Source organism: Amblyraja radiata, chromosome 14, assembly GCF_010909765.2.
Source record: "Amblyraja radiata isolate CabotCenter1 chromosome 14, sAmbRad1.1.pri, whole genome shotgun sequence".
Taxonomy (NCBI): domain Eukaryota; kingdom Metazoa; phylum Chordata; class Chondrichthyes; order Rajiformes; family Rajidae; genus Amblyraja; species Amblyraja radiata.
The window spans coordinates 57536931-57549689 of NC_045969.1; the positions used below are offsets into that span (position 1 = coordinate 57536931).

Sequence of the window (12759 nt, forward strand, 5' to 3'; positions counted from 1 at the left end):
AGAGGAACTGAAAGAAATTTGCATTAGACGAGAAATAGTGTTGGATAGACTGATGGGAGTGAAGGCTGATAAATCCCCAGGGCCTGATGGTCTGCATCCCAGGGTACTCAAGAAGGTGGCTCTAGAAATTGTGGACGCATTGGTGATCATTTTCCAATGTTCTATAGATTCAGGATCAGTTCCTGTGGAACAGTAGCTAACGTTATCCCACTTTTCAAGAAAGGGGCGAGAGAGAAACGAGATATCATAGACCAGTTAGCCCGACATCAGTGGTGAGGAAGAAGCTGGAGTCAATTGTTAAAGAAGTAATAACGGCACATTTGGATAGCAGTAAAAGGATTGGTCCAAGTCAGCATAGATTTATCAAGGGGAAATCATGCTTGATTAATCTTCTGGATTTTTTTGAGGATGTGACAAGTAAATTGGATGAGGGGAGCCAGTGGATGTAGTGTATCTGGACTTTCAGAAAGCCTTTCATAAGGTCCCACACAGGAGATAGTGGGCAAAATTAGAGCACATGGTATTGGGAGTAGGGTATTGACATGGATAGAGAATTGGTTGGCAGACAGGAAACAAAGAGTAGGAATAAACGGGTCCCCGTCAGAATGGCAGGCAGTAGCGAGTGGTGCCACAAGGCTTGTTGCTGGGGCCGCAACTATTTACAATATATATTAATGATTTAGATGATGGCATTAAAAGTAACACGGGCAAATTTGCAATGACACAAAGCTGGGTGGCAGTGTGAACTGTGAAGAGGATGCTAGGTTGCAGGGTGACTTGGACAGGTTGAGTGAGTGGGCAGATGCATGGCAGATGCAGTATTATGTAGATAAATGTGAAGTGGTAAGAACTTTGGTGGCAAGAACAAGGAGGCAGATTATTATCTCAATGGTGTCAGATTAGGAAAAAGGGAAGTGCAATGAGACCTGCGCATCCTTGTACACCAGTCACTGAAAGTAAACATGCAGGTACAGCAGGCACTGAAGAAAGCTAATGGCATGTTGGCCTTCAAAACGAGAGGATTTGAGTATAGGAGTAAAGAGGCCTTCTGCAGTTGTACATGGTCCTGGTGAGACCACATCTGGAGTATTCTGTGTAGATTTGGTCTCCTAATTTGAGGAAGAACATCCTTGCCATTGAGCTAATGCAGCAGAGGCTCACGAGGATGGCGGGACTGTCATACGAGGAAAGATTGACTGGGCTTGTATTCACTGGAATTTAAAATGATGAGGATTCTTATAGAAACGTATAAAGGACTGGCCAAGCTAGATGCAGGAAAAATGTTCCCAAATGTTGGGGGAGTCCAGAACCAGGGGCCACAGTCTTAGAATAAATTGGAGGCCATTTAAAACTGAGACGAGAAAAAACTTTTTCACCCAGAGAATTGTGAATTTGTAGAATTCTCTGCCACAGAAGGCAGTAGAGGCCAATTCACTAGGTGAATTTAACAGAGAGATTGATAGAGCTCTAGGGTATAGTGATATCAAGGGATATGGGGAGAAGGTAGACACAGGTTACAGATTGTTAATGATCAGCCATGATCACAATAAATGGTGGTGCTGGCTCGAAGGGCCAAATAGCCGCCTCCTGCATCAATTTTCTGTTTCTTTGCTTCTATGAATGGAGGTGCTGGCTCGAAGGGCCGAATGGCCTACTCCTGCATCTATTTTCTATGTTTCTATCTGTAAATTAGCTGGGCAGAAGCACCAATTGTAACCGCTGCAGTATCAACTGTAGCCACAACCCCACTGCAATTTGCAGTGGGCTGCACGTTGTTGTAATTCTATAAAAGAGTTGCTCACCAGTGAGGTAGAAGCTGCAGGATGAAGGTATGGGAACCACCAGACTGTTTTGTAAATGTTGATGTACTGAACGATCAGGGCCATCAACAAGTAAATGAAGAAGAGTAGCTCAAAGACAAGGCACCCGTCTGTGGGCAGCTCAGGAATGCAGCAGTGGCGAACCGGCTCGGGGGTAATCAAGGCAGTAATGGGAGGAGCAGACAAACCAATGGCAGTACCGTTCCTGAAAAAAACAACGTGAGCATTAGAGGAATATGGACTAACCAACATTAAACAAAGTCATTCACATCAGCGTCATGAATTTCTTTTAAAAAAAAAGTACAATGCACTTTAAAATTTTTCATTAAAAATATCTCATTAGGGCTTTAGCACTCTCTGATCTGAATGGGTAGACTGCAATATCAACACATTACTACCAAGTTTACAGTACACAAAAATGCTGGAGAAACTCAGCGGGTGCAGCAGCATCTATGGAGCGAAGGAAATAGGTAACGTTTCGGGCCGAAACCCTTCTTCAGACCGAAACGTTGCCTATTTCCTTCGCTCCATAGATGCTGCTGCACCTACTGAGTTTCTCCAGCATTTTTGTATACCTTCGATTTTCCAGCATCTGCAGTTCCTTCTTAAACACTACCAAGTTTACCACTGATACGTGTGTTTAGAACAGATGGCCAAATGGTCCTGACTCAAAACGTCACCTATTCATGTTGGCCTGAGACGCTGCCTGACCCGCTGAGTTAATCCAGCACTCTGTGTCTTCTTTGGTCAACCTCAAAATCTAGTGGAACTGAGAGCAAGTGTTGATCCACATAATCTTGTCATTGGCAGGATGACCAGTCACTGCTAGTTTGAAGAACCTGTCATATCGCATTACACCGATAGCATTAACCACTCAGTCAACTCAAGCCACTGATTTCTGACACATCAAAACATTTCTGTTATGTCTCCCCAACACCTCTTTCAATATATCGACGATGGTACACATGTAGATTAAGGTGGATGGCAACATATTAAAAACCCAACTGAAACGCTTAGAAACTTCTGAAATAACTTTGTGGAACTGTGGCTGTGTGTGGAGTTGGGTTTAAATCCCTTCATCCGTTTAGTATTGTCATATGTACAAAGGTACAGTGAAAAGCTTTTTTGGTTGCATGTTATCCAGTCAACTGAAAAACTATACATGATTACAATCAAGTCATTCACAGTTTACAGGTACAGGATAAAGGGAATAACGTCTAGTGCAAGATAATGTCTAGAAAAAGTCAGATTAAAGATAGTCCAAGGGTCTCCAACGAGGTAGATAGTAGATCAGAACTGCTCTCTAGTTGGCGATAAGATGGGTCACCAACCTATGGCTGATAACAGCCGGGAAGAAACTGTAAAGTTTTGGAATTCAATCTTTATTTAATATCTGGAATTTGGAAAAACACCAACCTTTCTTAGAAACAATAATCACAAAACATGCTGCATCATCTCAATACCCGCACTACTGTCCTTCAGTGAGAGAAATACCTAGTGTGGCTCCAATGCCACTTCATATGGTGCACTCAAGTGCCCAGTGAAAGAGCTGGAGCAAGCTATGCTCACAGCTGCACTCAAACAGAATCAGACCAGAACCACCACCTGGCATGGACCTGGGAACCTGAATCAGCCACAGCAAAGACATTCTTAGCCCAGCCACCTGGCAAAGTTCTCTTCACAAATGTGTGGGGCTGGTGTCTACATTCAGAGAGCCGGCTCACAGGCTAAGTAAGCAGTAGGCTGGCATGGGTATGCAGACAGTAGCATACCTCACAGGCAGTTCCTGTGATTAATAGATAACCCATCGTGGCATAGAAAGGTAGACAGTCAGAATATGTTTTCCCAAGATAGAAAAATCAAATATTAGTGGGCATAGGATTAAGGTTAGAGGGCAATGTTTAAAGATGTGCGGGACAAGTGTAAAATAAATCTTTACACAGAGGGTGGTGAGTGCTGGAATGCACTGCTGGGGGTAGTGGTTGAAACAGATACATTAGTGGCATTTTAAAGACTTTTGGATAGGCACATGGATATGCAGGGGATGGTGGGATATGGATTTTGGGCATGAGGATAAGTGGCGAGAGATGTATAAGATTACAGGGCGAACATAGAGTCTGTTACCCAGGGTTTGGGAATCAAGAACCAGAACACTTAAGGGCCTGTTCAACTTAGGCAATTTTTTTGGGCAACTGTCAGTCGTAACAGGTCACCGAAAAGCGGCGACTGGACCCCTCCCACGACAATGTCTACGACAAGCTACGACAACCTACCACCTAGTCAACGTCAAGCTACGGCAAGCTATCGACAACCGACAACCCATTAGGTCGTCCACCTACGATCACACCTATGACCACACAGGCGACAACCTAGCCGGTCCACCCGCGACAAGCTACGACAAGCAACGACCCTGTCGGCGACAACTGAAGACAATCCAGTCGCCGGTTGACGTAGGTAGTCGCCAATGGAATTCACCGAAGTCAGCACCCGGCGACAACCTGCATCATCCTGGCGACAACCTACGACAGGAGGAGACAATCTACGTCAAGCCCACAGTCGCCGAAAAGTTTGGAACATTTCAAAATCCGGCGGCGACCAGCAAAACGTTACGACTCTTACGATGACTTGAGGAGACTACTCACGACCATACAGGTATCACCCCGCGACCATAGAAAAATAGCCTAGTCGCCGGAAAAATCGCCTAAGTGGGACAGGGGCTTTAGGTTTAAGACGAGAGGGGAAAGAATCAATAGGAACCCGAGGGGCAACCTTTTCCACACAGTGGGTATTTGAACAAGACACGGGAGGTGATTAAGGAAGGTATTATAACGTTTTAAAAGACACTTACACAAGCAATAAGAAAGGTTCAGAGGGATGAGAGTTATAAGTGTGCAAATTGGACTAGCCTAGATAGGGCATCTTGGTTGGCATGGTTGAATTGGGCGAAGGGTCTGTTTTTCTGCTATATAACTCTTTTATTCATCTTTATTACACAAGATGAATGAATAACCGATGATCCCAAAACAACAAAGAAAACAGAAATGGAAGCAAGTGGTTCAACTACGAATCAAAAAGGCCAGCCTTAGCTCACAAGTTCATGAAGCTCATATGGAAGAGCAAACAGGCAGGTCATATTAACTCTCGTTTTGTTGAATCTCATCGTCCGTAACTCGTTTTCGCCTCGCCACAGCTAACAATGGCCTGTTTCCTTTATCATTGTTACTTTTTTGAATATCTTTCATTCATTTGTTCTATATCTATATAACTAAAAGTCTCATCTTGACCACTTCCTGTCTGCGCTGTATATTGATTTTGGAAATAAACGCTACCATATATCGCTGTGATTTTTGGCCATCTTACAGTCCTCCTCCGCTGAGGCAGCCCCGAGGATTTTTCCGATCGATGAAAAGTAAAAAAGTTATGAATGTTTAAAAAATCTTGATAGGTCCTCTCACCTGCCAATCACCACGATGAAGGTAACGCCCCTTCCGGGGGGCCAGGAGTATAAAACCCAAATGGTAGGAAATTGCATTTGGATTTGGTGGCCTGCACTCTGCTTGAAATGGTGTGAAATTGCATTTGGATTTGGTGGCCTGCGCTCTGCTTGAAATGGTATTTCAAGGAATAGCTGTGAGTGAACTGCCAGCCCACCAGCCCTGAGTGACTGAGCTGCCAGCCCACCAGGCCTGAGCTGCCAGCCTACCAGGACTGAGTGACTGAGTTGCCTGCCCAAGAATCCATTCAACCCACAATGTCCATACTAGCCCTCTGGAAACCAGTCACTTCGGCCCACAACACCCATACTAGCGCTCCAGAAAGCCCCCCGGCCACCAATATTGGAATTGACGGAGGTGGAATATTGCGTTGGGGGACCAGCCCTCCCGTGTGAACATGGGACACAACGGGTCCCACTTAGTCTAGTCTCTCTATATCACTGTTAACATATAATCTCTCGTTTCCCCGTCCCGACACCCAAAACGTCACCTATTCCTTTTCTCCAGAGATGCAGCCTGGCCCGCTGAGTTACGCCAGCTTTTGTGTCTATCTTGGGTCATATTCACAATTGACTGAACAACCTAACTTAGTAACAATGATCACAAAACGTACTGCGTCGCAATACCCACACTAATGTCCTTCAGTGAGAGAAATACCCAGGTAATGCTGTGTTTAACTTAATGAAACAATTCTGTACAAATACCAGTCACTAGGAAATAGTCCAACTGTAGAAACAAAAAACTGCAGATGCTAGTTTATACCAAAGATAGAAACATAGGAAAAACGTAGGCCATTCGGCACTTCGAGCCAGCACTATCAATATGATCATGTCTGATCATCTAAAATTAGTACCTCGTTCCTGTTTTTTCCCCATATCCTTGATTCCTTATGCCCTAAGAGCATCTTTAAAGAAAAAGGATGAGTAACATTTCGGGTCGGGAGCATCATTCGAGTTCTTTAGAAATACTGCCTGACCCGCTGAGTTACTCCAGCGGCTATCTTCGGTTTATCTGCACAGAGTAGCCCAGTCTTTTACCAATTTTTCTGTAATCCCTTCTCTGACTCTATCTCCTTCCCATCTTCTTTCAACAAACTCCAGGATTGCAAATGCAAAAAACGCCATTTTATCGCACATTAAGGCAGAGAAAATAAATAGTTCTGATTGTGAAAAGTTCCATCAGCACTTCATCAAATTACCCTCTAATGTCGGCAGACTTCTAACTCCAGTCCAATCTGGAAGGCATTTCAACAAAGTTAAAAGATTTCTACATATAGTACACTCATTAAAATGTCACCTGCTCAGCAGTGGAGCAAGTTTCTTTCTCAAACATGATCTCAGCCGCACTATGTGCAATTGTAACGACTATGTCAAAAACATACCCTGAAGAGGGAAACAAAATAATTCAATCAAACTGGATCACGAACCAAGACAACAGACATCTCAGTGTTCCACGTTTTGGTGCCTTTAGCTGAATTGTTTTTAAATAATCTTTGCGTTAGTTTCACAACAGGAGCCAGTGCTGAGCAAGGTCTCAGCCTTGGCAATTGCCCTTGACTCAATCTCAAAAACATTTCCTGTCTCACATATGTGGCCATGTTCATGACATTTTCCCCCAAGCTGGAGGTTACAGGTTCAAAACCCATTGCAGATTCTTAAATATAAAAATCTACACTGACTGTGCATTATCCCAATCAACCTCTTCAAACTGATGGAACTTGGAGTCGGCACTCCCCTCTGCTACTGGATCCTCTACTTTCTGACCAACAAACCACAGCCAGTGAGGATAGGTGACCAATCATCGTCTACGATAATCGTCAACACTGGTGCCCACAAGGATGCGCTCTCAGCCCCCTTCTTTACTCCTTGTACACCCAAAACTGTTTTGCCAAATATCAATCCAAAACATGTTACAAGTTCGCAGACGACACCACCGTAGTTGACGGGATATCAAATATTGACGAGACAGAGTACAGGATGGAGATTGGGAACCTCATAACCTGGTGCTGAGACAACAACTCTCCCTCATTGTCAGCAAGACAAAGGAGGTTGTGATTAACTTCAGGAAGCAAAGCAGTACATTTACCCATACATTGATGGCACTGAAATAGAGATGGTCAATAGCTTCAACTTCTTAGAAATAAATATCACCAGTAATTTTTCCTGGACCAGCCACATCGAAGCAATGGCCAAGAGAGCACACCAACACCTGTACTTCCTTAAAAGGCATGGTAAGTTCAGCATGTCCCAACAACCCCCACTAACTTCTTCAGATGCGCATAGAAAGCATGTTATCGGGATGCATTACAGCATTGTTTGGGTACAACTCCATCCAAGATTGCAGGAAATTACAGAGTTATGGATGTAGCCCAAACCATCATACAAACCACCCTCCCTGCCATTGACTCCATCTACACTTCATGTGCCTCGACAAGGACACCAGCATAATCAAAGACCAATCTCATCCACTGCCACCTGCCCCCCCCCCCCCCCCCCACCCCCCCCCCCCGCCCCCCACACCCACCCATCAGACAAGAGGGACGGTTGTTTGAGAGAGCATATCTCCAGATTCAGGGACAGTTTTACATAGAAACACAGAAAATAGGTGCAGGAGGCCATTCGGCCCTTCGAGCTAACACCGCCATTCAATATGATCATGGCTGATCATCTAAAATTAGTACTCCATTCCTGTTTTCTCCCCATATCCCTTGATAGCCCTAAGAGCTATAACTAATTCTCTCTTGAAAACATCCAGTGAATTGGCCTCCACTGCCATCTGTGGCAGAGAATCCCACAGATTCACAAATCTCTGGGTGAAAAAGTTTTTCCTCGTCCTCAGTCCCCTAAATGGCCTACCCCTTATCACATAGAAAATAGGTGCTGGAGTAGACCATTCAGCCCTTTGAGCCAGCACTTAAACTGTGACCCCTGGTTCTGGACACCATCAACATCGGGACCATTTTTCCGGCATCTAGAATGTAATATGTTTCTATAAGATGCCTTCTCATCCTTCTAAATTCCAGTGAATACAAGCTCAGTCGACCCATTCTTTCATCATATGTCAGTCCTGCCATCCCAGGAATTAACCTGGTTAACCTACGCTGCACTCCCTCAATAGCAAGTGTCCTTCCTCAAATTTGGAGACTAAAACTGCATACAATATTCCAGGTGTGGTCTCACCAGGGCCCTGTACAACTGCAGTAGGACCTCCTTGCTCCTATACTCAAATCCTCTCGCTATGAAGACCAACATGCCATTAGCTTTCTTCACTGCCTGCTGTACCTGCATGCTAACTTTCAGTGACTGATGTACAAGCACACCCAGGTCTCGTTACACCTCCCCTGTTCCTAATCTGACACCATTCAGATTAAAATCTGCCTGGACTCTCATCTGAATTTACAACTGAACTCTGATCAGCTAGAGTGCAGTCCTGACCCATCTACCATGTACAGGACATTTGAACTACTTTTAATAGGACTTTTATCGGAATAAATCTTGCACAAACTGTTGTATCCATTATCTTGTACACTGTGGATGGCTTGATTGCAATAATGTTTGGTCTTTTCTTTGACTAGATAGCACGCAACAAGCTTTTACACTGTACCTTTGTACATGTGACAATAATAAACTAAATTAAACTAATAAACTAAACAATGAAAAGGAATTTTGCTGTCAGCGGTGTCACCTGGAAAGTGGACCATTAAAGGATCATAACTGGCTTTCCCTGTGGCAGTAAAAAAAACCTATTGACACTGTTTGACTGGAGTTTATCGCTGATGATTTTGTCAAAATTCACCCATCTATATTTCTTTCAAAGGTACACAAAAATGCTGGAGAAACTGAGCGGGTGTAGCAGCATCTATGGAGCGTAGGAAATAGGCAACGTTTCGGGCCGAAACGTTGCCTGTTTCCTACGCTCCATAGATGCTGCTGCACCCGCTCAGTTTCTCCAGCATTTTTGTGTACCTTCGATTTCCCAGCATCTGCAGTTCCTTCTTAAACACTATATTTCTTTCAAGTTCATTGTAAAGCCATGTTAATGACCGTTGTCAAAATACCCAAAACCAATAGATAATAGCCCAATTCTCCAATGGGTTGAGGATTCACTGTATTGTTGTTCTATGCCCATTTGCAACAATCACTTCTCCATTTGGCACACACTCATGGGGAAGTCATGCTGTACCTCTGCAAGACTTTGCTCATGCCACATTTGTTGTATAGTGTGCAACTCTGGTCACCCAATTAGGGGAAGGACGTGGAGACTTGAGTGAGTGCAGAAGCTGTTTACCAGGATGATGCCTGGATTAGGGAATACTGTATTACAAGGAGAAGGTGGCCAAATTTGGATTGTTTTCTCCGGAATGCTGGAAGATTGAGGAAGGATCCTATAGAGCGATATTAAGTTATGAGAAGCATGGATAGGGTAGACAGTCAGACTCTTTTCCCAGATAGAAATGTCAAAGATCAGAGGGCATAGCTTTAAGGTCAGTGGGGTAAAGTTTAAAGAATGTGCACGGCAAGTTTGTATTTGTACACAGCGTGGTGAGTTCCTAGAATACGTCGCAGAGGGTTTGTAGATTAATTAGCCCTCTGTAAATTGCCCCAAGTGTGCAGGGAGTATAGGGAAAAGTAGGATAACATCGAACTAGTGGCCCTATAGCAGAAGCGTCCTCGTCGCAGGGCTGGAAACTGGAAGTATCCTGAGCTAATTCTGCTACCACCATCATCTATTGCAACAAGTGATGGCTCCCACTAATTATCGCCGGAAGCCTGCGTCCTTTTCAGGACAGACGATGACAGCAATGGCAACATTTGAAACATGGAAGATGGACACGAAAGAAGATCGAACTAGTACGAGCCAGATCGGATGGTTGGCAAGGATTCGGTGGGCTGAAGGGCATGTTTCCATGCTTTGCTCCAAACTACAATACATTCACAATATGCAGCAGTCATGAAACCAACCATAGATCTACTGAGATACCGGAATAGGCCATTATATTTAGAGTATAGTCAGCAGAATAAGTATGTTACATTTGAACAGACTAACAATTTCCCATTTTAGAAGGAGATCGCCCAGCTGTGAATGACAGTATGTGAGGGCACGTACCTGTTTCTAATCCCAGTCCCATTGCCACAGCTACCACCTACGATGGTCTGCAGAGATGGCAACGCTGAGCGGCTCAGCTGCTGCCGACTCGGACCCCGCCGACCACCAGGCATGGCATGGACCAGCTCACAGTTAAGCACCAGTGCGATCGATCCGCCCAAAGCCAGCACGCTCTGCACTCTGCAACAAAACAGACAGCTCGGTCAGCACCCATTCATTCATTCATTCATTCTCAGCCACGGAAACCTCTTCACAATAGTTCTACGATATCCCACTTTCTCATCCACTCATTACACACTAGGGGCAATTTAAAGAGGCCAATTAATTTACAAACCCGCACATCTTTGGGACGTGGGAGGAAACCGGAACACCCGGAGGAAACCCACTCAGTCATAGGGAGATCGTGCAAACTCCACACAGGCAGCACCAGAGGTCAGGATTGAGCCCAGGTCTCTGGCGCTGTGAGGCAGCGGCTCTACCAGGTGTTCCACTGTGAAGTAGTGCCACTCTTCACAGCTGCTGCATGACCAACCGAGTATCCAGTTTTCTGCTTGCATTTCACATTCCTTCTTCCACCATTCTGAATCATGCTGCATTTTACTGTACCAGACCCTGGTCATCCATAAATGCATGCAAAATAAACAAAAGGGCTAAAATTCCAATTCAAAATTCAAAAATGACAGTGTAACCCAGCAGGTCAGGCAGCATCACTGGAGATCATGAACATGTGATGTTTCGGGTTGGGACTGACCCAAAATGTCACCTATCTATATTCTCCAGAGATGCTGCCTGACCTGCTGACTCACTCCAGCACTTTGTGTCCGTTTTCTAGGCCAGCATCTGCAGTTCCTGTTTTGTTTTACATTAGGTTAGTTAGAATTTTAGTTCATGTAGATGCTTTTCATGTTGGGGAGGGAGGCTGTGGCCTTGTTTGACAGGGCTGAGTCCTCTGCTCTCTGCAAAATAATACAGGCTGCTTCAATCTGTAGATACTGAAGCAGCCCGTATTATCAAATTGGTCTGAATATTGGAACAAGGGTGGAAGTGGGTAGATACACAAAAAAAGCCCCAACAGCTACATTAGAATCATACAACACGGAAAAGGGCCATTCAGCTCAACTTGTCCAAGTGGACCAAGAGTTAATCTAAGACCCAAGATGGTCCCATTTGCCATAGTTTGACCAGTATCCCTTCAAACCTTTCCTACCCCGTACTTCTCCAAATGTTCATTTCCCTAGAAACATCTCTTAGTCTGCTTGATTCAAGTATCAGATTAGTTACTACAATTCCACTGAAAAGATGGATTCTTTGGTTACGTGCGAAGCAGAACAAACAATAACATTTGCCTTCTGCTCATACAGTGGAAATGATTCATATCTTGCTCCCACTCGACTCATTCATTCACCGCCCTTGACTTAACAGCAAAGATAAATTTGCTGGGATCATTATATGACACAAGTCGACAGTACAATAAACAAAACTATCCTTATTTCAGAACGCACACCACAAATTAAAACACACTCACGGCAACTCATACAATTGACGAACGCTGCCTGTATTAAGGCTACATGAGAGACACCCTGTAAGTAGGAATGCAACACTGAGTACTTTGTTGCATTTCAAATTATTATCCTATCTTTTGTTCAGCTGGTGCTAAACAGGAATGCAAGTGGTGCAGAGTGGTGGCCTCTACCGTCAAAACCATCCACTCCAGGCACCGCCTCAAGAAGGCAGTATCAGTCATCAAGGATCCCCACCATCAAACCGTGCCCTCTCCTCACTGCTACCATCGGGCAGGATGTACAGAAGCCACACCACCAGGGTCAGTTTAGAGATACAGCACGGAAAGACCGTATCTCGCCCACTGAGCCCACGCCGACCAGTGATCCTCGCACATTAACAATATCCTATACTAGGGACAATTTTTACATTTAGAACAAGCCAATTAACCTACAAATATTTTTGTCTTTGGAGTGTGGAAGGAAAGCGGAGATCTTGGAGAAAACCCTTACGGTCACACAGAGACATATAAACTCCGTATAGACAGCACCCATTGTCAGGATTGAACCCAGGTGCTGTAGCGCTGTAAGGCAGTAACTCTACCGCTGTGCCCTGGCACAGATACTTTCCTACAAACATCTGATTCTTGAACCGACCTGCACTACCCAAATTCTATAGACATGGGAACGTTACGGACCACCTCTTGCACTACTGTGGACTGGTTTTATTTCTAATTGTGACAATAGACAATAGGTGCAGGAGTAGGCCATTCGGCCCTTCGACCCAGCACCGCCATTCAATGTGATCATGGCTGATCATCCCCAATCAGTACCCCGTTC

The 12759-nt window shown here is 44.5% G+C and overlaps 1 protein-coding gene across 2 annotated transcripts in view; it reads right to left on the bottom strand.

Annotated features, from left to right (window-relative positions):
* Positions 1 to 12759, bottom strand: part of tmem39a (transmembrane protein 39A) — a 56421-nt gene that overhangs the window by 33167 nt on the left and 10495 nt on the right. The window contains exons 2-3 of one of the 2 annotated variants that reach the window (XM_033033444.1): positions 10421 to 10600; positions 1803 to 2025 (exon numbers count right to left, since the gene is read on the bottom strand). In XM_033033444.1, coding sequence (XP_032889335.1) covers positions 1803 to 2025; positions 10421 to 10600 — 403 coding nt within the window. The remainder of the gene's footprint in view (positions 1 to 1802; positions 2026 to 10420; positions 10601 to 12759) is intronic. The other variant, XM_033033445.1, reaches the window with a different exon arrangement.